Below are 24,367 nucleotides of genomic sequence, written 5' to 3'. Positions count from 1 at the left end.
TCTCTTTCCACACCTCTCCAGTGGATGGACTGCAAGGAAAATGAAGAGGGGCCTTGACAAACATGGTAGGGGAGTCCAAGGTAACCATATGAAATTCAACAAAGCCAAGAGCAAGGAGCAATCCCCATTACCAGCACAGTCTAGGGGATTAATGGATGAAGAGCAGTCCTGCCAAGAAGGTCTTGGGGGTGCTGGTGGATGAGAGGCTGGCCATGAGCTGGCAGTGTGTGCTCACAGCTCAGAGAGCCAAACGTGTCCTGGAATACATCAAAAGCAGTGTGGCCAGCAGGGAAGGGAAAACATTCTGCCCCTTTACTTCAGTCTCACGACAACCCATCTGGAGAGCTGTGTCCAGCTCTGGGCTCCCCAGCACAGGAAGGACATTGACCTGTTGGGGCAGGCCCAGAAGAGTGCCACAAAGCTGGTTAGAGGGGGGAGAACTTCTCCAAAGAGGAGAGAATTGGACTGTTCAGGTTGGACAAGAAAAGATTCCAAGAGAGACCTTATTGTAGCCTTTCAGTAGCTGAAGAAGGCCTAGAAGATAGCTACTGAGGGATTTTTTTGCAAGAGCATATGGTAATAGGATAAGGAGTAATGACTTTAAATTATTTAGGGTAGGTTTAGATTAGGTACATGGACGAAATTCTTTACTGTGAGAATGAGGAGGCACCAGAACAGGTTGATCAGAAAAGTTGTGGAAACAGTCAAGGCCAGGTCGGATAGAGATTCGAGCAATCTAGTCTAGAGAAAGGTGTCCCTTGGAACAAGATTATCTTTAAGATCCCTTCCAAATCAGTCCACTCAGTGATTCTATTATAAAAATGATTAACTTGCTAGAGGTATCATTTCAGAGTCTGTCCATAGGATAATGATGTTTGCTTGACAAAATAAGTTCTTTGGTTTATCATTTATCTTTCCTTGTTCTCCCTTCCCCCTGCTTTGTGTTGTTGAAAGGTAGCAATATATTACACAATTTTCTGGTATAATGATGGTACTCTGAATCAATAAATGAATCCTCATGTTGCACAAAGGATACTGAGCAATTTTATTTCATAATAGGATGCAGAAATGACCATACTTTGCATTTCCTGCCCTTACAGTGGTTTTTGGCTTTCAAAGTCTCCATCAATATAAAGAAAGTAAGAGTCAAGTGAGATACAAGAAGCAGTGAAGAGACATGAAAACGAATGATAAGGTAGGAAGCAGACAGATCTATACCAAAGTTCAGGTTACAGTCATACCTCTGTCTCCATGTATGTTGACATCCTAACAAAGATATAGGAAGGTGCTTTGGAGTGCAGAAGGATATTTTTACTTACCTTCTGTCTTTATGTAATTATTCTCAAAAACTGTCTGTAGAACATTCATCTTAATATTGGAATTAGTACTATTTTATATTTCTATCTGCAGTATCTCCCCTCATGATCTATCCAGTTGCCTTTAATCTGTGGGCCAGAGGTTGAATTGTGTGCAAAGATGAAAGATTTGAGGTAGTTTATTATGGGAAACAGAAAATTCTGAAGAAATATTAGGGCTTCTATAAAAACTTAATGCTCAAGGAGAGAGGTCTCTGGATAGGGCAAGAAGTAATGTGATAAGTTTGACCATCAGGAACAACAATCTTGCTATAAGGGAGAGTTAAGCAGTGAAATAGTTTGCCTGAGGAGACTGTGGATTCTCTGTTGCTGGAGGTTTTTAGAAATTGGTTAGACAAACAGGTGTGGGGTTTGTGCCTCTTGTTACTTGGAAGAGAGGATGGACTTGACAGTCTCCTGAGGTGTGTTTCAGCCCTATTTTTCAGTTTCTTCTATAAAGGTTCCAGGACAGACTACATGAAAATCATTACTAAAAATCTATTAAAACAATTACAATCACTTTACCCAGCAAACCATCTCTTTTAATTTTTTTCAGAGATGGCTTGGTTTATTGTGGCCTGATAGGATTTATTAAATTGATCCTTGTCATTTATCATTCACCATCTGGTCTCTCCTAAGTGTTTATATATTGATTCCTTTGTTACTTAAATCTGACCGGGTAAGAAAAGGAAGTAGTCATCTTCTGTTCAGAGAAAACAAGAAAAGTTAACCAACACCTGTAGCACGGCCCCTGCAATTCTTTCCATGTTTTCATGTTCATAAATCTATCCAGCATTTTCAGTAGTCTGGTCAGTGCTGCTTTGCTGTCCTGAGCAATCCCTCAAGTCTCACCCTACGGCAGCCTTGTGCCATGCAGCTGGCATTAGATACCCTTCACAGGATTTACATAACCTCCACCACCCCTGAGAGGAAGTGTTTTCTTCAAGCTGCACTTGAGGCTCTTGCAATATCACAAGTTTTAGTCCTTCTCACATGGACATATGTCACACAGACATTTGTTCTCTCTAGCGTTAATATGAATGTCTTGAACCTAGAAGTATTATATTGCAGAGTAACCCTATGAAAACTGGAAAGGGGGAAAAAGACAAGAAAAGTTTTTCTCAGCTAGCTACAAGAACTTGAAAATAGAAGAAAAATCTCAACTGAAATCCGCTTTAGATTTTATAAACCATTCATGTGAAAAACATTTCTTAAGAATCTTTCATTCCATCAATTTTTTATACATGGAAGCTGTGATAAGCATTTTACACAAAAAATGGTCAAAGCAATTTCTGTTCTGAAAAAGGGAATATTAATTTAAAAGACAATAGAACAAAAACTTATGAGAATTTTATGACGTTATTTCATTTTGGCATTTTTTGTTATTCTTGTCTCATAGTTTGAGTCCCCCTTCTCTAAGACTGACATTTTCAGTCCTGAAACATAGAGTTAAGTGTTTTTCCAATTAGAATATCAGATCTGTATTAACATTTTGCCTGAGCTAGGCATTTCTTGCATCATATGTTTACAGTAGCAGCGTATCATTAATAATATTTGCATTAGCAATAAAATTCCAGAAGTTAAGATTTTATTTTTGCAAGGTAGGGGAACTTTAGAACCCCTTATTGCCATCAGTGATGTACATGAAAACTGAGTGCATCCTGTTACAGATTCTGTAAAGAATTAAAGAAATTCTTGTGGATTTGTCATTTACAATTAGTGAGTCCTATTTCCTTAAACAGACATTTTACAGGTGTCTGATTGTTCTAATACAACAATACAGGAAAACTTGTTCTTCTGAATTTAATTACTGAAGGTTCAAATGTTAACTAATAAAGCCGCTTTGCTTTAAAAATTACTGTGGCAAATTTCTTACCATTAATTACTATCCTCTATACAGAAGTCAACTCCATTCCATTTACTTGTGTGCCACAATATTGCATATTGTTTGAAGGCGTTCCTTTGGAATAACTGATGTAAAGCAGGAAAATGGAATGTTGAGAGCTGAGACGCTGAAATCTGCAATGAAGTGTATTGACATGGTATAAGGTGTAGTGATATGAGTCTGCAGCATTCAGACACCTGGGATAAGAATATATAGGTCTACAACATCTATCCTATTTTATGGTACCACACGACTGTTGCAATGGAACTCAATTCACTTTCCTCTGCATATCCTCAACTATTTACTAGGGACATGTCCAGTGAAACAGGGGGTTATAAGGCTTTGAAGCCAGTTTGAGAGAGTGCATCTTGAGATGATCAAACCCGTCTGGTGCATCAGACCCTGAGATTAGATGAAAATTTCTCGAAGTTTCCTGACATGCCTTCATTTTAGCCCTGTTCTTCAGGGAAACAGTAGTAAATTGGATTCTTAAAAATGCCTCTGTCACAGTGTGCGTCCTCCCAGTGAAACAGTAAGAAGCTCCTTATTGTGACTGCTTTGTATGAATTGTTAAGAATTGCTGGAAGCATGTTTATGATATGACACAAACCAAGATGGTTGAATATTCAAAACTAATGCCCATGCTCTCTTCTTTTGTTTATGTTTTTCTTCTAGATTTTATGGGTAAGGGAGCAAAACACAATTAAGCACCACATGAGACTTAAATAGGCAACCCTTTATGCCAAATTTCTAACCTACTGTTAATGTTAAGTATTTCCAGGGAAAGATCACTTCCATTCCCACTAAGTTTAAAACAAGTAGCTCCCCGCCTTCACCTACACAATACTACAAACTTAGAATTCACTTAGAGAGGCAAGTTTTCCTCTAATTATTTTGCACCATTTTATATGTGACATTTGGGTAAATATTCCTTAGAAAAGATGTAGTGGAAGAGTGTGAAAAAGTGGGATTTAATGTGACTAAACCCTCCTGAAATTAACAGAAATATTTCCACCAAGTTAATACAGATTTACATAGCGATATAAGGGACAGATCAAATAAACAACCTGGTTACTTAAAGCAAAGGTAGGTAGATTTGTTACCAAAGTTGAAAAATTGCAAATTCCTACGTCTCTGCTCTGTTTGTCTAGAAGAAATCAGTAGAATAGGCATAATCTTTCTTTCTTCTTTTGAAGTTACCTGTCAATTTAGGTATAGGTGAATGTGTTGAATTGAACAAATAGAACAGCTGAACAGTGACTGCAACAAAGCTTAATTTATGTCCGTCCATCTGCTGTTTTTCTGCCAAAGCAGCAAGGTGCACCCAGTTCAGTGAACCTTCTTAAGGCTACAACAAATTACAGTAGTCTGAAGTGCACCATCTTTCATGTATTTGAAGGCCCTTTTCGTCTACAGTGCACTGAATTACACTAATTTTTGAACGCTGTAGTCTTTTAGAGAATTAGACTTGATATAGATGGGGATTACATTGTTTCCACAAACCATATATCAAAACTTTCCACTTGTCTGTGTATTTAGGGGCTACAATGAAATTTTAATTATCCAACAATGGACACTATTTAGGTATGCAATATCTATACATGGAAGTAAACTCTTTGCTTCGTGTGCAATATTATGCAATTATTTTTAAGATGAAGAGGTGTTTTAATGCTGAAGGTGAGAGGAGTTACACTTTCTCAAGTATTACACAATGACCTTTTTTCAAAGTCCTCTTAAGTCATCACTAGAGAGTTGATGATGCTCTTACAAAACACTCAATTATTGATTTTTAAGCACTTCTAAGATTCTTGAGATTAAGCTTGTATGCTTATACAGTTTAGAAGATGCACCACAACTTATGCTTTGAAAAAGATGCCAGATATTTATGGTTGTATGTCACACATGAACTCCCAAGGAAGTACTCTTCTAGTTGAAGTGCAGTCAAATCAAAAGAATAGAAAAAAATAAAAAGTTTTAGCAATAATTAACAGTACCTAAAAATCAGTATTTAAAACTTGATAGGCATAACAACATGAAGTAAAAATGGTACTTTTCCTCACATGTAATTTATTTCTTAAAATATTTCTCAAAATCCTTAGAAATTTTGGTGGAAAATTCCCTTTAACTCATGCATAGAGACAAATGTCAAAACAGAAAATGGTGTTTAGCCTGAGGGGCACGCTGTGAATTACTTTTGTTGTTGGTACTGTTTTATTGGGGTGAGGGTTTTTTTGGAACTTTTGGTTTTTTGTATTAAGGAACTTAGCATACAGCAGTGCTATTGTATAAGGAGGTTTTTATGTGGAAGTATCTATGAAGTAGTGGCATTTTTACGTGCTTGAACAGATATGGATTAAATTTCCCAAACAGGGAACACAATCTCATTTACTTAAATTGATAATACAGTTTTCTTTCATATTGTAGACATTTATTATGAGATTTATATTTGTCTTTAGACTTTTGAATATGTTGGTAATGCATAGTAGCCCTCATTGATTTCAATGTGGGTTGGGAGTTAGTAGTCCATCTTTAGGCATTTTTATACCTGTCAAAATCAAAATTTTAACTCTGAATAGGTTTTTACCTTTCAAAAACATAAGGATTAAATCAATTTGTTAATGAGTTGTAAGAATGTATGCTCTAAACAAAATGTTTTTCACAAGTATGTATCTAAATAAATTTTTCAAATAATTTACAAGTACTTCTGATCTTCATTTTTAGACTAAAATTCAGACTATAGGCTCATAAACTTATATTCATATATGTGCTTTGTGATAAAACTTTGAAAATCCATCACTTATATGATGTGTGCTTACTGAGGTGTAAGTACTGATTGTACTTACAATTTGCAATTTGTGTTCATACTAGCTTTCAGAAATATTTTAATAATTTTCTATTTCTTTCTTAAGAATCTGGTCCCTAAAAAAATTTTAAATAGAGTTAGCTGTAATTTTTGATCATAGAAACTGTTATCTGTTTTGGTTAGAGCTGCATAGACAGGACTGAAATGGAATTGTTTACTCAGGAATTATTGTTTTATGAATAATGAGAATTTTAAAATTATGCTGATTGTTCTGTAAAAACACTATTAATAGAATAAATTTAGCATTATTATTGTTGTTACTATTATTATTATTATGAAATATGCTACTTCTCTTATAAGATTTTTGAAGTCTCAGTTGTCAGTCTTCATCAATGAATTATTCTAATATTTTGTATCTTCACACACAATTACTTTCACTTTGCATCTTTTTTGGCAGAGAATAAGTTGCACAATATATCCAGGTGAATAATGAGGATAGCTTAAGGACAAGATAGTGTGATTTCACATGTACAGTCAGAATGATCCATTCCATGTCCATACGTCTAAAAAATTGAGTTTTTTCAGAGATTTCAGAGGAAAAGCCAGCCATGTGATTTCATGACTGAGAAATTTCCCTCGTAGGCTCTTACCTGTCTTGTTTCTCTGTAGCCTCTGTGTTACAGCCATGTAGTTTGTAAAAGGGACACTCGTGTGCTTTGGCATGACTGATGGATACTGGGCAGGAAACCTTTTAGATGAAAGGAGAGATTTGTTCTTTCCCATAAGCAAGTCATTAGGCTGCAATTATAATAATGTTAGCAAACCCTTCTGGGGTTCAGAGTAGAGTAGCTGAGGTTCTTATTTAAATAATATTGCTTATTCCAGACATCCCCATGTTTAAAAATGTAAAGATTTTGTTTTTCAAAGAGGAGAAATGAAAAGCACTCACTTCAATGAAAAGTTGCAGGAAGTTAGCCTTAAGATATTGGCAAAATTGGAATGACATTGGGCAGATAAATAACAGACCATTTTCTCAGATTCCATTTTACAGCTGCCTGTGCTGTAAAAAAAAATAGTTCTACTGCTTAAGAGTATTACTTTTTTAAAAAAAATAGAACATACTGAATCTTTTCTTAGGTTTTTCTATTGAAAAAAACCCCCAAACCAAAAGAGGCCACCCCACAGAGCGACTCCTCCACACTGAATGTTTGCGTGGGGCTACCAGGGTTGATGTCTGTTCTCATGGCTGAAGATGGCTGTGACATTGGAGGGCAGAGGGAGGTGTGCTACGTAGCACCCGAATTGTTATCATATTATGCAACAAGGACAGTGTGTAATTCTGAATAGTATTACTGGGCAAGGGTGACATTCTCCAACTTTTATGTCACCTGTCCCAGTAAACTTCTCTCTAATGTCTATTAGAGATCCAACACTGAGTCTTGTTGAATCTGTGTAGTGTACTGGTTCACCACCTACAGAAATGAGAGGCTGGCTGAAGTGAAGATTATAACTGAATGCAGTGGATGCTTGTTAAAATTCTCTATTATGCTCTCTTGGCATTTCATAACAGAGAATGGATGGATTAAAAATGTGTGCTGATTACTATACAGCTGGGACTTTTTAACAAAACGGCTGCATACTTGTGGTACACCAAAGAGCTAAACTATGTTCTCAGAAGCACTTAAACTGCGAATCTATGAAGACTTCCTTGCAGGAATGAAGTCCCAGCTTCTGTCCCTCAGTGTGCTGGGTTGGGTTCCTTGTGTGGGTGATGTTTCTGGGAAGCATGGGCAAGTTCTGGAAGTCTGGTTTGATATGGTCAAGAAGAATACAATGCACTCTGCTGCTGTCTGTCTCTGTTTCTTCACAAACATTCTGTTCAGCTGCAGTGGAGCAAAGTATAATTATGCAATATACAATATTGCATAAAACCCTCACAAATATATGAATTGCATTCTCTTTTCACTTTAAGGACTTATTTTACTCAAAATACTAGGTAAAGTAGGTGAACTGGAACTCACAATTAACACAGTTTACAAACCCAAATTAAGCCCCACTCTAAATACAGTCATTGCTACCATCCCATCAGTAGTGTATGCTGGGTGAATTGAGATCTAACAAAATTTACTTTGACTTAAAATGTGAGATAAAGCTTTTCCTGACATCTCCATCAACATTTAACAAAACTTTTCACTGCTATTCTGAAGTCTTATATGAAAGTCTTACATAACATTTCAGACTGTAGAAATGTAAATTACCTGTTATTTTACCTATGTCAATTTCTTCAGTTTATCTAGTGTTGACGTGATGATTTTATTTTTTACTGCACATGCATTTTGTTTTGCCCATCTCTCTGGAGGGAAAAAGAGCGACTCCTGTAAATGAGACCTCCCAGGTGATATTCTACACCTCCTCTTCCCCCTGTTTTTCCTCTTCCCTGTTTCAGAGAACATAAAGGTTGTAGATAATGTATAGGTTTGCCTTCTGTTCTTTGGTACAAACCTAAACAACAGTATGTGCTTTCCTAGTCCCATAAAAAGACCTCTAGACCCCACCAGTACTACTTACACCAGACATTACCCAGGACAGCAGTTTAGTTATCACACCAGACAATATTCCTGAGCTCATTCTGCATGATTGCCATCCCTATAGAAATTTTAGTCAGAACAAGTAAAGCAGCATGAGTTAGGCTAGTTAGACTAATATCGATAAATAAAATAAAAATGGAAACTTTTGTATCAAATTTGTATTGACAAGGTAAATTTTGATTTACAGTCAGTGAAATGTGGTCTGCTCCAAGAGTGAATCACAAAATTTGATCTAAGTTCTCAGACTTTTTTTCCCTTAAATTCTTAATTTCTTAAAAATTTCTAAAACTTTATTTCTTATGTAAAAAAAAAGGGAATAATAAAAAAGAGAACTAAGACCATCCTCCCATATCATGCTGAAAATCACGCTGCTGATGACTATTGAGTGAATTGATCAGCTCTTGCAGCTCTTCCAGATCGCATATTCAGGGGTGCTAGATGTGGCTTATTTGATATTTAACACTTATCATAGCTTTCTCTTTTGCAATAATGGTTACTATTGCACTATTAAAAACTCCTGCTATTAATAAGTAGAACATGACACTATCATTGTTAGTCTAAGTAAGCAAGAAAGCTTTTTTTTTCCCTTCTTGTTATTCACCAATTTATCATAATAGAGATAAATAGGTTGAATGCGATTTTGTATTCGTGATGAGGTGAATTATGTTTAGTGTTTCACTCTAATGCGATGTGTAATATTTTCACAAGAGTTTCTTCTGGAGATGTTGGTACAGATAGGAGAGGTCTTTTGAACATGCTCCTCCTATACTACACTATTAAGCATTCTGAACAGCAGATGATATCCATATGGAAAGCAAGAAAAATATAAGAAATGCTATATTCAGACAGAAAAAAGAAACTGTGTTTAGTGGTCTTGCAAAAGCTCCACTATAGCTGGCAAGAATATTTTTCATGTTGACAGTCTTTGCTCAGAAGCCTAAGCCTAAATGCTCATCAAGAGTCAAACTGCACTCTTCCCATAGACATGTTCCTCTTGGAATAGCTGAGGGATGTTTGTCAGCCAGTACTGGCAGCACAGATTTCTCTGCTATATTAAACCTAATATAAACTGCTACTTTTTAAAGGCACAGCGTGGGTACTTCGTTGAGTTGCCATTCCAGCATTTTCCTGGAGTGTTCAGTTCCCTACAAGATGATATGTTGTCATTTGTTTGGGGTTTTTTAAAGAAAATGCCAGAAGTATTTGGTCTCTCCTAGCTCTGTTTAGGGACTTATTCATGCTTTCAGGAGAAAACTCTGAATTTAAGCTCTCATAAGGGCTTTCCAAATGAGCTAGCAAAATGTGATAGGCTGCACAACCCATTAAGTCATATTTAGCTGACAGCAACACATGCAGTAAAAGAGCTATTGCTAGAAAGAACCACAGGATAAATTAGAAACCCTTAGAAGTTATAGAAAATTATCTCTAATAGTCTTTACTTACCACACTGTTGCAGAAAAGTGGCATGGAAAGACTACTGAAGAACCTAAGCTAGTTTATGTAGAAACTACTGTATCATCAGGAGCCTTCCTGAGAATCACAAGCCACTAGGAAGCAACCTTTAGTTGGTATATGGTGAAATCACATCCCTTTGCTAAAGCTATTGAAGGAATTTTACAGACACTGGCTCTTCTTTTTTTGTGACCTGAGCTCTAAAAAAACCAACAAAACTATGCAGCCTACAGTAGCTCTTTTCTAGTAAGGATGGCAGCTAAAACAATTAGAGAAGCAATTATCCTTTTTTACTGTACTATTTTCTACTAGAAATTAGGCCAGCATCCCTAACATTGGTCACCTCTAAGAGGCAACACCTTCTATTTTAGAAAAATAATTGTTAATTACATTTTTAAAAATTTTTCAAACTATCAGCTTCAAGGTCTAATTTGCTCTCTATTAGCTTTTGCTGATGAGGATACAATATCAAACTCTAGAATATAAGTATGTATTTTATGGATATCCATATTTTTACTATGTGATTCAGCCAAAATGCTTGAATATGTTCTCTTTGTATCATTGTAATTTGTTTATGGTATTTTAAAGTAATTTGACTTTATGTATATAAATGTGGAATCCTTGTGGATGACTTGCATTATGCATGGTTGTAACAATTTCCTTATTACTTGTTTCTAAACATTGCCCAAGAATATTCAATCAAACTAACCAATATATGTCATGTACATACCTTTCACTATCCTAAGGGTAGAGCTATCAGTGGAATATTTAGCTTTTGAGTAATTTTAGGTTTGGCTGAGTGCATAGGTGCTTCTTTGTGTATATTACTGCTCCTTTACAGCTATGTCATGCAAGGAATGTGTACCAAAGATGGCATGTTTATGGTCATGACATGGACTGCTCAGGGAGGCAAAGGTAATTTTCATCCTGTACCTTTTAGCTTCTGAAATTAATATTTTGACACTCTGTTAAGCGACCTTGAGAGTAAAGAATGGCATCCAGCCCAGACAATAAGGCAACACAACTATTATATTACCTTAGAAGTCCTCCTTGCAAGGTTTTTCTTTGACTTGTAGTAAAGTGCTAGCTCTCAAAAACTGGGTACATTTTTTGTGCAATTAATTGAATTTACACAATTAAATTTAGTAATTAGAGCTGATAAAGGAAATCAACATTAGAAGAAAGTAAGCAAGAAAGTTCCATAACTCAGGTATGTTTACATTTGTATCTTCCTTGTCCAAAGGGGGGAAAAAAATCACAGTGACTCAGGGGACTGTGCTTAGTAAATTTGAGCTTTCCTTTGTAAAATGAGAATAGAAAACATCTTCTTCCTTAGGCTATCATCAAAAGCATAGAGATGATAATATAAAGATTCAACAGAGTTTGCAACAGGAACATCCTGAATAAAGTACAAGATTGGAATCTTAGATATAAGGAGCCTTATATTTTTTGGTTTTTCTGAGGCAAATCTACAATCTGAGGAATTTTACTTCATTCTGTTCTTATCTGCACTGGATTCTAAGTGAATGAGAAGATTTTTTTATTTCTTTTTAAATGTAGTCTGGCCCTGTTCTCAATGGGATTCCAACATTTCCTGTTAGAGCACGATTAATCAGGAATTTAATAATCTCCAGTTCAAACTGTAGTACAGGTGTCTAAATTTAAAAAGAAAAATAAGCATAGCACTTAACACTGAAAGAGACCTAAACTTAGAATTATAGTAGATAAAATAAATACAAATCTAAACTAAAATTACAAAAAATAAAGAGGAACCCAAATCAAAATTGGAAAAAAAAATGCCAGTCAAGCCTGTTATGTTCAAATGCCAAATACGATTTCTGTATTTTAAATCTTAGGTTAATGGTATAATGTAATTAATTAATTAATAATGTAATTAAATATTCTATGTCCTATCAAACATAAACTGTAGCTTTTATATTGCTGTTTTTCTTAGATATGTTTATTTCTTGTCCTCTTCTTCTCAAGCTAGATATGATTTTGAAACACAGGCAAATAAATGTCAATTCCTTTGGTCTCTGTTCTGCCATTCTATTGCTGAAATTCTGCTCAATTGAAAATTTCCATCAGACTGACTGGCATTTGTTGAACTGGCGGTTGTTGTTATTATTATTATTTTACATTATTTTGACACTCTTTTGCAAAAGTCCTGGACTTTGTGCAACCCTTGCTGTGCCTATGCATGACATTTTAAAAGCAGCTGCTTCTGTGGATCTTTCTCACAATAGTATGTTTTTTTCCTGAAGACACCCTGACCCTCACAAAAAACCCCTTCAGTTACTTTTAAGCCTTGGTCTGTGATATTTCCAAACTTGTATGTAGAGCAGGTGCCACTCAGTTGAATACTATGCCAATCTAAGAAATACAGTGACCAAATAAAAAGGTGTAGTAAAGAGTAAATAAGATCAGTGGAAGATTTTTCAATATCTCTACTCCTTTCTCCTCCTTTAAAACAAAATAGGATGTCGTACAGACTTTGTCTTCAAAATCTCTGCTCTATGTTACACTTTTTATGATCAGAATTAATAGGCAGAATAATATGAACAAGGAAATAGATGGAGCAGAATGACTTATGAGTGTTTCTTTTGTAAAAAGTGTTTTTCAGATTTACAGTGATTTTTTCCAGCCTGTGGTGTGTTAGAAAGGAAGATAAGACCATAGAATGCCACTATGCTACAAGACTTCTTGCTCTTTGGGACAGTACTCGTGCTGTTTGCTTATTAAGGCAGCTGACAGTTCTCAGAAAATATCTTATTTTACTTACAGAACCGATTGTTTTGTTTAATATGCATTAATAGAAAGGACTGGAGAATTCTTCTATGGATCTACAGTCCTGAAAAGACTAAAATTGTGTGAATTCATAACAATATAATTCAGAGAGCAAGAGCTCAGCAGCTTCCTTTAACTTGCAGTCATTTTACATTGTTTGCTTCCATATGGTGATCCTTTAGCAGTAATAGCAGCAGTTGCAGGTGGAATTAGAGCATATTTGCCCCATTTGGCCCTCGTCACATGTATCAGGGCTTGAATTCCAACTTCTGCTTTCAGTTCTTTTTTTGTTTGATTGATTGATTGATTGATTGATTGATTGATTGATTGAATGTGGGACAGTTAAAAATATTATTTATTCTTCAAAATAGAAAAAATATCTTTATGACAAAATAAAATCCAATAAGAACCAGTAACTTAATGCCTTATTAAAACATAATACTTTCAAAAATGAAAATCCTAACATTCAAAGATTGCATGTTCTTCCCTTCTCCCCTCTTTTTCAAATACTGAAAACTAATGAATTGCAAAATTGTGAATAATGGTAACCTTGCGCACTCTATGTGGAAGAAGCCTCTAACATCAGAGCTGAGTTTGGTGACCCAAAATAGCTAGGTCAAAGAAGAAATGAAGTCCTGGAATATTACTGAAATCCTCCCAGCATGCAACATTTGTCCTTATTATTGATCCTTGGCATACTCGCAAGAGCCTAATTTTCCTTTTTTGAAAAACAGATATAATTATTCTTTCCTATCTTGTGAGCAGATTTTGGGAGGTGCAAATACAAGTTTTTAAGCACATTAAATTCACCAAATGAAAAGATAGCTTCCTGCTTGTAAATGTTCTGTGTTTTATAACTCTAAGGGTTCAAATGATATCTCCTTTGTGGCACTTATTATTTCTGTGAAGACTTGCACAATTTGTCTGGTGGGACTCTGATCCATAGTTCTTGTACATCCTATTACATCTGTACATATAATTTTAGTCTCCATTCTTGTTTAATTTTTCTCCTACTTTGTATTTCCTCCCAGGGAAGAATTTACTTACCACATGACTCAACATAGCTTTTTAGTCCACAATTTAAACCTTGAAAGCATTGGCTTTTCCCAGTCACTGTCTACCTACAGTTTTCTTGTATCTGAACTTAATTTTCTAATTTGGCATCTCTGTCAGCCTGTGCCATGTACTGCTGCCAAGGACTAGCTCCTTGTCTGCATTGCTATCCCCTCCCAGTTTCCATGCTCTCCCCAGCCACCTTTCATAGATGCACCCCATCTTTGGCTCTTTGCAGTACAGTTTAACCCGAGTGTGAGATTGGTTGCTCTCTAATAGCTGTAAGAGCCATAAAAGCAGTAACGACAGCCTGCAGTGCCTTGCATTTTCTACTTACTTTTTGCTTTGGATGGGAAAAGTTCTCACGGAAAGCTCAAGAACCTCATATATTGTGTTCTTTCAAATGCTGCTTTAAAACTTCTAATTTAAAATCCATCTGCTAGGCACAGATAGAAGTGATACACAGTTACTGTGTATTTTGTTGCCTCTGCCTCTCAAGGATACTGGGTTTGGGTGGGAGGGAGAACACATTTTCATATCTGTTTTAATGAACAAACACCTCTGCTCTCTAGGGCAGAGACCACCATCTTTATTCAGCACCTTCACAGGTACAACAAAGTCATTCTCAGCAACTAAAAATAGAGAACATATTAAATATGGCAAAAGTGAGAACATAATGCATATGATCTCACTATCTTCACAGAAGTTATCATAGTCTGTTTCTCCTACGTTATCTATCCTATAACAAAATATATGCCCTACTGCAAATGGGCACAAAAAATTAATTCCTCACCTGAACACCAAGGGCAACACATGCTCAGCCTCCTCATAGCAAAGCCACTTCCAAGTTAACTGGAGATTGGGGCAGGGCTTGCCTCTGAAACAACATTAACAATGTGCTTTTCAACTAATGTCTTGGTTTATTTAGGTCTTTTTATCATCTTTACTAGGTCTTTGCTACTTAAAGAACTCTAAGAAATATTATTCTCTGCCTTTTAATTTTTTTCTTTCTATTAGTATTCAACATCTGCTTTTCAGTATCTTGTCATTTTATGTGCATGCAGCTGTGTTTAGATTTTGTCCCTTTTTTTGAGCCTTCTGTTGCTTGTCTTGGAATACTCAGGTGTTGTACACAGACATCTGGAAGGCACACAGGTGGAAGTGGATGGCTAGCTCCTAATGGTTATGCATGTTTATGATTTCAAGTGTACATATATATGGTATAGTATCAATATAGCCATTGCCTGCTAATAGTAATAGTTTTGTTTACTGCTGTAACTATCAAAATTCATAAAGGAAAAATTGTGGAGAGAGGTCATATTTTTACTAACCCAGTTGATGCAGTTGCTTAAAAAAAGGAAATAGGCTTAAGGCCCTTCTTTGACTCCACAAGCTTGTTTGGGTCTTTTTTTGTCATTTTAGCCACTCATTTAATAAATGGCATTGCTTTTTCCTACAGACCCCTTGCTGCTATGTTAATATCTGTGCTCAAGCTCTGAACATGTCCAATAGTGATCTTGAGTGAGAGTCTGTAATTCTGAAAGGGCACATTGTGTCATCTTTGTGTCTTCTGGGTTTCAGAAGGGCTTAAGGATGACCCAAACCATTTAATGTGCACTGAACAACTTCTAAACGAGAGATTTTTCCAGCAGACTTAGTAAACACAATCTGTAAGCATTTCTCTTCCTGTTCTTTGCTTCATGTTTGCCTTAGACTAGAACTGTATCAAGAGATTTGAGGTTTTCTACAACCTCTATGAACTACAGTGGGGCAGAAATCTCACAATAAAGTATGTGAAGGATTATGAAGTGTTTGCACGATTCTCTCTTGGTATCTGTACAGGAGGACATGCAAATTAAAGCCATTTGTGAGATTATGCACAAATTCTTTTACTGGCCTGATATTCAAGTGACTTCTAGGCTGCTTCATTATCACTTTATCATGGCTGGCTATTTCATTAATTTAATTGCAAGGAGAGAAATCTGGAAACTCCACTGACCCTGCAAGAACCTATTGCAATTTACATTTACATGTTTTTAACTTGATCTGTTCTTTCAGTGACTCATACATTGCTTTATTGGGTCCTGGGCTAGTATAAATTTTATTTTATTTTGATTTTGTCAGTTGGTAAGAAAATTAGTATTGTTGTGATGGGATTAAGATGATTTATACAACTCAGTCAAAAAGTTGAGTTGTTCTCTAGTATTTTGCATCACAGGACTGATGCTTTGGTTGTGTTGGCACAGAGAGATGAGAATTTGTCCTGATCATGGATTCACAGTTCTAGGTGATTCACTCCTGTTGTGTAGTAATTGTCGTTGAAATTAATACATATGAGGAGCATTTTTGCTCCTCAAAGGTTCAGAAGAAACTAGATTAGGACAATCCAAGGAGCTAGATGCAGCCAGTATCTCCACAATCAATAGTAATAGGCTATTGTCAGCAGTACTTCTCAAGTTAAGAACTCAATGCTCAATATCTCACTTTATAGGCACAAAAACCCCAGTGGGATGACAAAGGTTGCCTGTGTAGGAATTACCCAGAAGACCACTAGGAGATCCAGAACAATACTGAGGTTACTCTGCTTCAACAAGTGGGCCAGTGCTCTAAGTGAATTGCCAAGCTTTCTCCTTTCTAAAGCTTTTATACTTTGAAGTCTTGGCTATGATGAAGGCTGAAAATATTATTAAATTTAACTTTTCATCTTTCATAGAATCATAGAATGGTTTGGCTGGACAAGGCCTTAGAGGTCATCTAGTTCCAACCTCCCTGCCATAGACAGGGACACCTTCCACTGGACCAGGTTACTCAGAGTTCCATCCAGTCTTGTCTTGGACACTTCCAGGGATAGGATATCCATCACTTTTCTGCAAAACCTGTTCTAGTGCCTCATCACCCTCATAGTAAACAATTTCTTCCTAAAATCTAATCTAAAGCAGCCCTCTTTCAGTTTAAAACTGTTCCCACCTTGTTCTGTCACTGAGTGCCCTTGTAGAAACTCCCTCTCCATCTCTCTCATAGGCTTCTTTATGATGAAGATGATAGAAGGTCTCTTTCCCTGGAGCCTTTTCTTCTTCAGGTGGAACAACCCCAAGTCTCTCAGTCTGTCTCCATATGACAGGTTCTCAAATCCCATGCTCAACTTAGTGGTCCTCTCCAACAAGTCTATATCTTTTTTTATTTTGGGGGCCTCAGAGCTGGATGCAGCATTCCAGGTGAGGTCCCCCAAGAAGAGAGTAGAGAGGAAGAATCTCCTTGTCACACTTCTTCCTAGACCCAGGATATGGTTGCCACATGTTGCAATAAAAGATTTGTCTTTTAATTTCTTGCACTCCTTATGAAATATTTTAATTTTAGTTTTCTTGTGTAGTATAATTTTCTAGTGTGTAAATGTTTTCTGAAAATTGCCCTGCATTGCATTATCAGATGAACAGGCGTTGAAATGCAGTTGGTTATGGAGGCTTCTAGGTTTGTAATACTAGGTCTAAATGACAAAGATATATGAAATGTGCTGTTAATTCATACAGTCAAACAGGGTTTACTCTGTTGTTTTCTTTCCTTTTTTTCATTGAAGATAGTGTTTGCACATACTTTTAATCCCACATCTCATATTTTCTCACATGAATATAATAACCATTCTTTTTTTTCCTACTGATACTTTCCTTTTTCCTGATTCAAGGTTTAGTCCTTGAAGCTGCATTTGAAATAAAGGCTTTACAAAAAGCCATAATGTTGGGCAAATATCTGCCCTATTAATTTCTGTTTTTTTCTTTTTAATTTTGCTGTTATATATTATTTTGTTATATGACACTAGCATCATGATAAAATAAGCACTGTTCATCTTCTTAAAGAGTCAGCATCAAGAGGTTAAAATGTGGTCAAGGGTTAATTTACCAGACAGAAATCTCATTAGGTTTTCATGGATTTGCTGTAGTCAGTCACATACACAGTTGTTATTTTAATGAGTCCTCTGCAGACTGTGTTTTAGAAGTTGCTGCTCAACAGTTGTTGGATGGAGGGCATCCTTTTTGTTGTCTCTCAGGCACATCCATGACATCAACGTTTACTGGGGAAATGCCTGGAAGGAATGGATAAAGCAAAACAATTTCAAAAAACTATTAAGGTATTTTAACTTCGTTTTGAAATGCACCTGCATATTATGCTTCAATTGCAACTATCCTTTTTCTAAAGGATTTTCTTTGGTATAAGCATAATTTTATGAAGGTGTCCAAAAGATTTATTTTTTCATCACAAAGTATTTTTGAGTGTATTTCTCTATCTTGTTATCAAATAAATTCATAATCTTTATTTTTTATTCTTTTTTTAAATCTTGAACTTAGATTTTATTATACTGGATTATGTTGGTTTATTTCTCAATCTGAAAATGTGCTTAAACTCTTTTCACATTTTCCAGAAGAAACCAGTATTTATGGAATCTTGTCTTTGTCTGGATTTACTTTTACTTTTCACATCGCAGCAATTATTTGTAGCTCCATAGTCTGTCAAATTGAACAGAAAATACATATTTCATTGTCCTTTTTCAAATAAATATGTGAAGTATATATTGCCATTAAGAAATGAAATTATATATAATTTCCACTATGTAGTGAAGCTTTATAGTGTACTTGAACATGTCTATGTAACATCAAACATGTATTTGAACATGTCTGTTTGTAAAAGAGAACTAGCATCTTATTTCTAAAACAGCATTATTAGAAAAGTTGACTTTAAAATAATTTTTCACAGAAAAATAAATTCAGCTCATTTTTTTTGATATTTTCAATTTGGTAAAAAACATTTTCATCTTATCAACTAAAAATGGAAGTGATCTTGAAGTTAATTTTTCAGTTTCTAAAAGGATGATTTTAAAAAGAAAAGATATTTAATACCACAGTACTATTAACAGTAACTATGTTTTAACTACTCTTTCTAAAAAGAGTAGTTAAAATATCAAAACTTTATTAAAAACGCAAAAGTTGCAAGAATTTTGAACAAACGTAAAATTACAAGTAATTACTACGCCTTCACCAGTTAACATATGAGGCAGTTATGACTGATGGTGATAGAAAATTGCAATTCAGCACACAGAACTACATCTACAGCATCTTCCTCTTAATAGTTAATGAAGTTTTTCTGAGTACCACTCAGCACAGTGGATGAACAAAGACGGGGATAAAGAGGGCTTCAAAACAGCTTTAGTCTTCCTTTCCTCCCTAGCATGTGTAGCAGGGCCAGAGAGAGGGAGGAGGGAAGGAAGAGATGTGTGGCATGAGGAGGAACAGCAAGCAATACAGTGCTTCTCCTGCCAGGATGCATTTATTGCACAGCTTCTCTCGGAGTTACAGCCCAGCCAGGACCACAAAGAGCTCGGCTGTTTGCAGTGTCAACCTCCTGCAGCTCAGTAAAGCGGGATGCCACGCCTGTGCACATGCAGGGGGGTGGTGGTATGTGTATGGAAGGTGGCCACGGTGCTGTGCCAGACTTTGTTAGGTGCAGGTTGTGATGTAGTAGTAAGGTGGGACCCAGCTGGGTGAATTTCATAGGCATATGAATTTCATATGAGGCTCTGAGGTAACTTTGGAAACTTCACTTGATGTTGGTTTAATTACCTTGGCTGACTGACACATCAACAATTTTTAGTGCACTGTTTAAAGATAAGAAAATCCGTTACTGAATATGCTTTAGAAGAATATGTGGTAAAGTCTAGTGCTCTGGGAGCTGTTTGATGAGTGGCCTAAGATATCCATCCAGTGGAGTGGGGTGGTCAGCTGGAGAAAGTAGCTTCATCAGCTCTGCTGGTCCAGGGGTTGGCCACTTGCTTCCCAGGGTCATATGTGTAGCTGCAGCCTTCCCATAAGCTCAGCAGCTGCTCCAGTGTTAGTATGGGTATAAATAAGAAAATGATGGCTTCTTGTTAGAGAAGCTGTGAATGCCCCATCCCTGGCAGCGTTCAAGGCCAGGCTGGATGCAGCTTTGAGCAATCTGGTGTAGTGAGAGCTGCCCATGGTGGGGGGTAGAATTACCAATTATTTTATCGCAAAAGTGGTTTACAGGAACAGCAATGGTCAGGAACAGAATAAAATCATGATAGGTTTTTACATTTAGAATAACATTACTCTCTTGTACTTGCAGGTATGCTGGAATGGGTGTGCAAAAACAGAAGGAGCAAGAACACAAAAAATGAGTTGCTGGTGGTAGATGTTTTCCCTGAGAAGGCCGTATGGGAAGGACAGGAATGGTGGGAACATGGTACTTCCCTCTTCCTCAGCTCGAATGGACAAGTGAGTATGGATAGTGAGATCAGAAAGGAGGACAATCAAAGTGTTGTGGCAGATAGTAATATGCTCCAGAAAAGAATGTAATTAAAAAATTCTAGTTTATGAAACATATTAGTAGAGAAGATGTAAACTTCTGTTAAATTCTGTTAAAACCACCACAGGGAAATTATAGAAAGCAGGTTTCTTTAGTTGGCTTTACAACATTAGCTATAAAGTGAGTCGTCAGAAAGGGCTGAGAAGCTGGACTTGCTGGCTTTGGGGCTTTACTTGTTAAATGCTTAACTACATCAGATCTGAAACTTCGTATCTCACAGCAAGAGAACATAATGAATACGTAAATTTACCACCTGATTGCTGATACCTGGCATTTACTGCTCAAAGAGAGGATAAATATAGCTGTTACGAAACCACACAATCTGCTTTGGTGCATCTTGGCAGTTCAAAAAGGCAAGAGTTTTTGGACACAGCCTTCCTGTGTCCAGCCACTCTGTCCAAAGAACAGAAAGCTTGCTTTCTTAGGGAAGTCCTCAGAACTCCTGAACTTGGTAGGTCCTGGCACCAGTACACCAAAAATTCCACTAGATCTGGTGTATGGGTGCTGCCAAATTCTGCCCACAAAACCGAGAAATTATGTAATCCTCGTAGAAATAAAAATTGCTTTCTATGATTCAACGGAAAAAAAAAGAAAAAAAAAAAAAGAAAAAAGAACAACAAAAAAGCAAACCCACCCCACAAACGCCCAACAAAAGAACCAAACCTAGAGCAAGCATGAGCCCTGGGATGCCCCAGCTCCGGGCAGAACGGTACGGAGTGCGTCTCGCCGCGCTCACCTCCGGGCGCCCGCGGCGCTTTGCGGGGCAGCTCTGCCGCCAGAAAGGGCGCGCGTGTGCGCGGGGGGTGTGTTTTGCTTTGCGGAGTCAGCGAGGCGAAACTTTTTCTTTAAATAAATTTTCTTTTTTGTGAATGGAAGGGGTTGCCTTGCCACCCGGCGGGGGCGTAGGGGGACGCAGATCCCGGGATCCCGGCGGGGACCCGAGTGCCGACTCCCGCCGCTCTCCCCGGGCGGCGGCGGCTCGGGTCGGGCAGCGGCGGAGTCGCCCCCCGCGGGGCCGGCCCGGGCCGGGCGGGGCGGTGGAGCCGGAGCCGGGGCCGGGGCCGGGGCCGGGGCCGGGCGGGCGGGCGGCGATCCGGCGATCCGGCGGGGGGCGCGGGGAGCCAATGGGCGGCGGGGATCCGCCGGCGCGGCTCGGGGGCCCCTGGAGGAGGAGGAGAGGAAAAACCACGGGATTGAGCTCTGTCAGTGGCGCTCGCGGCTTCCAAGGGGGAAGTGCCGGGGAATAATTAATGTTTTTATTAAATTTGGAGGGAATTTTTTGCAGCCGATCGCCGCGCGTGGCCTTCAGGTGGGTCTTCCCCCGCAACTTTGCCCGCCGCCCCGCAGGATTGCGCGGCGGCGGCGCGGCTGCGGGAGCGATCCTGTGGGAGAAGGTGGCTGGTGCGCGGGGCGGGGGGGCCGTGCGTGTGTCTGTGTGTGTCTGTGTGTGTCTGTGTGTGCGAGGGGGAGTGCGTGGCCGCCGGGCGCCGCCGCCGCCGCCGTGAGGTGCGCGGCGAGCCCCGCGTTCGCCATTTCGAGTTGAGCACACGCTCCGAGAGCCGCGGCCGTGGCCGGCGCGGATCGCCCGCGGGCGCGGCGCGCAGTGTAAATAAAGCCCTGCCTCTCGCCCGCCGCCGCCGCGCACTGCTTCTGCTCCGCGTTTGGCTGGCTGGAGCGTGTAACCCAGGTGAAGGCAGAGAAGGGAGGGTTGTTTTTATGAATGGGACTCTTTGAGGTTAATTAGGTATGCAAATGCAAGCAGTTCATTCATGCTGCCTTTTTTTTTTTTTTTTTTTTTTTTTTTTTAAAATCTAAAAGCCATCTTGTATTCCCCTCTAGGCTGATTGGAGTCCAGATCCCGAGGAAATCTCCAGATCAAATGCCCAGTAAATAAAAACACTGAGCTAAGACTCGTGGAAGAGCTGCAGAATGGATGGATTTTATGACCAGCAAGTGCCTTACATGGTCACCAATGTGAGTGATCAGTTCAAAGTTGGTGTTTATAAACTTGACTCCGACTTATTTCTGTGGGGGAGTTTTACAGACACAGTCTCTGCTTTGTTACGGCTGTAGGGGCAACTCTTCATCTGGGAGCTTTGCTTGCAAGATGAGCCTATCTTCTTAGTTATTGCAATAAAGCATCGTGTTCTTTTAAAGACAGTTTTGGGATGATTAAAAAATCATGCACATGATTAGCGGATGAGGGAGGCGAGAGCAGCAGCAGCTGCATTCAAAGTTTCTGGCTGCGTTTGCCTGCAACGTTCAAAAGAATGAAGTTGAGGCAAATATTAACCTTTTTCTTTCCTCTCTGTTTTTGTTTTTTCTTTTTGTCTTTCAGGACTTTGCAAACAATTTTATAAGTAACACAGGGAAACAAAGCAGTCTATTATAATTTCATATCTGGGTTCTCCTGCGTAGCTTATGCTATGGGGATTTATGGGCTATTGTGTAGGTTTGTATCCTTTAGATGCTAAAAATACGATTGGTATTGTGTTGCTGCTTGAGCACATTATATATGTATTGTACAAATAGATGTCTACATAGATAGATAGAAATGTGTTGCGTTTAGACATAGTAATCTTTTGGAGGATGTTAGGTGCTCAGCAATATCTTTTGTTAGAAATTGAAGGCTTGCAAGAAGTCCCTGTTTGAAAACGTAAAGAATTTATGCCAACTTTGCATATTCCTGATTAAATACAAAAAGGCCCAAAACAAACCCAACCAAATCTCAAACCTCAGATTTCTAAAGTAACTGATCTTTCCTGTTTATAGAATCCGCGTGGGAGAAACTGTAATGAGAGACCGACAAATGTCAGGAAAAGAAAATTCATTAACAGAGACCTGGCTCATGATTCAGAAGGTGAGGGCTTGTTGTTCCTCCCCCCCCTCCCCCCCCTTCTTACTAATGCAGAGAAGCTTTTTGAGAGCTATTTATTTTGGAGATAAATGTATCTAGATCAATCTGAAAAAACAAGACAAGAAAACTACATTTACTAGTGCAAAACAAGCTGGCAAAGGCAATAAATTTATAAAATAGAAAGTCTTTCCTTGACTTACCCTGTTGCATTTTGTGCACATGTGGTGCACGGATGTCATGCACTGAGGACAAGCCTTTGCGGCATCTGACACAAGTCATGGCACCTGGCTTTTCCACCATCAGGCCTCTTCAGATTTAGGGCATTCTGCATCCCTTCCATCTTTTAACATCCTTTTCCCTGGTATGTCTTCACTGATGGTAGCAGGAGTGAGAGAATGTGGGTGTGGAGTTTTGATTTTTTCCAGCTTTACTATATAGTCAGGCTTCTGGTGCCTGCTGGCCTGTTTCTCTTGTTGTATGACACTCACGGGGTTAAAAATCCAGGGAATTTCAGTTAAGGGAGCCTAGAGTGGAGAAAGTTTTGGAGGGCCAAAGATTTGTAACTTAGTCTCATCAGTAGCCAGTCAGGATTGTAGCATGAGAACTGTAGGCTGGTAATAGCTGTTAACACTTCTTTAGGTTACAAGGTCTGTATTATGCTACGCCTACAGCTCTGAAAGTACATAAGACATACAGGAAGATATGTAGAGGCCTATAACTTACCCCTGTGTAAATCTTATCAGGGTAAGTACACACTGACACACTTTTCAAAATCCATACTTGCCTGGAAAAGAAAGCAACTTTTTGATTTTCAGTTAAATCATTTCCCAGTGTGCATGTGGGGTATCAGTCCGCAGGATAAATGAATAGCCTCTGCCATTTAAGTATATGTAAATAGTTATCTGTCAGCATTCATAAAAGAGGAAGTCTCTCTCAAAATACAGTAAATTGAAAATAAACCATTTGTTAGTTCAAATATCCTACTTAGTCTTAACAAACAGAATTTTCTGAGGCTTGCAAGTAAGCCAAATGCTGCTCTGATTTACACCCATTATAAGTAATTGATTTCAGTGAATTGTGAAAGAAAAGCTGCTGCAAAATTCAGTCCATGAAGAAGGTGGTTTTAGCTTTAAAGAAGTACAGTGAATACAGCTGAGAGGAAATAGTGGTGATTCTCATGTCATACGAAGTAAAACATAAGGGGAAGTACAAAAG

The 24,367-nt window shown here is 38.1% G+C and overlaps 1 protein-coding gene and 1 long non-coding RNA gene across 7 annotated transcripts in view; one reads left to right on the top strand and one right to left on the bottom strand.

Moving 5' to 3' along the window:
- Positions 1 to 14,490: 14,490 nt before the first annotated feature.
- On the bottom strand, positions 14,491 to 21,238 carry LOC148225125 (uncharacterized). Of its 2 annotated transcripts, none has more exons than XR_015802746.1 (2): positions 21,032 to 21,238; positions 14,491 to 18,001 (listed from the first exon to the last, which is right to left on the bottom strand). It is a non-coding gene; the product is annotated as an uncharacterized LOC148225125 (long non-coding RNA). The 2 variants fall into 2 exon arrangements; XR_015802747.1 differs by having other exon boundaries at positions 20,959 to 21,038.
- ETV1 (ETS variant transcription factor 1) overlaps positions 20,940 to 24,367 on the top strand; it is a 67,032-nt gene continuing 63,604 nt past the window's right edge. For 2 of the 5 annotated variants that reach the window (XM_014894419.2, XM_014894416.2), the window contains exons 1-3: positions 21,419 to 21,604; positions 22,135 to 22,269; positions 23,068 to 23,155. In XM_014894419.2, coding sequence (XP_014749905.1) covers positions 22,225 to 22,269; positions 23,068 to 23,155 — 133 coding nt within the window. In that variant the 5' untranslated portion in view covers positions 21,419 to 21,604; positions 22,135 to 22,224. Of the gene's footprint in view, positions 21,005 to 21,418; positions 21,605 to 21,827; positions 22,040 to 22,134; positions 22,270 to 23,067; positions 23,156 to 24,367 lie in introns of those variants that run through there. The other 3 variants (XM_088162408.1, XM_088162397.1, XM_014894417.2) reach the window with 3 other exon arrangements.

Source organism: Sturnus vulgaris, chromosome 1, assembly GCF_052056855.1.
Source record: "Sturnus vulgaris isolate bStuVul1 chromosome 1, bStuVul1.hap1, whole genome shotgun sequence".
NCBI classification, from domain to species: domain Eukaryota; kingdom Metazoa; phylum Chordata; class Aves; order Passeriformes; family Sturnidae; genus Sturnus; species Sturnus vulgaris.
Note: the sequence above shows the minus strand (reverse complement) of the source record. Positions and strands in the feature narration are given on the sequence as shown.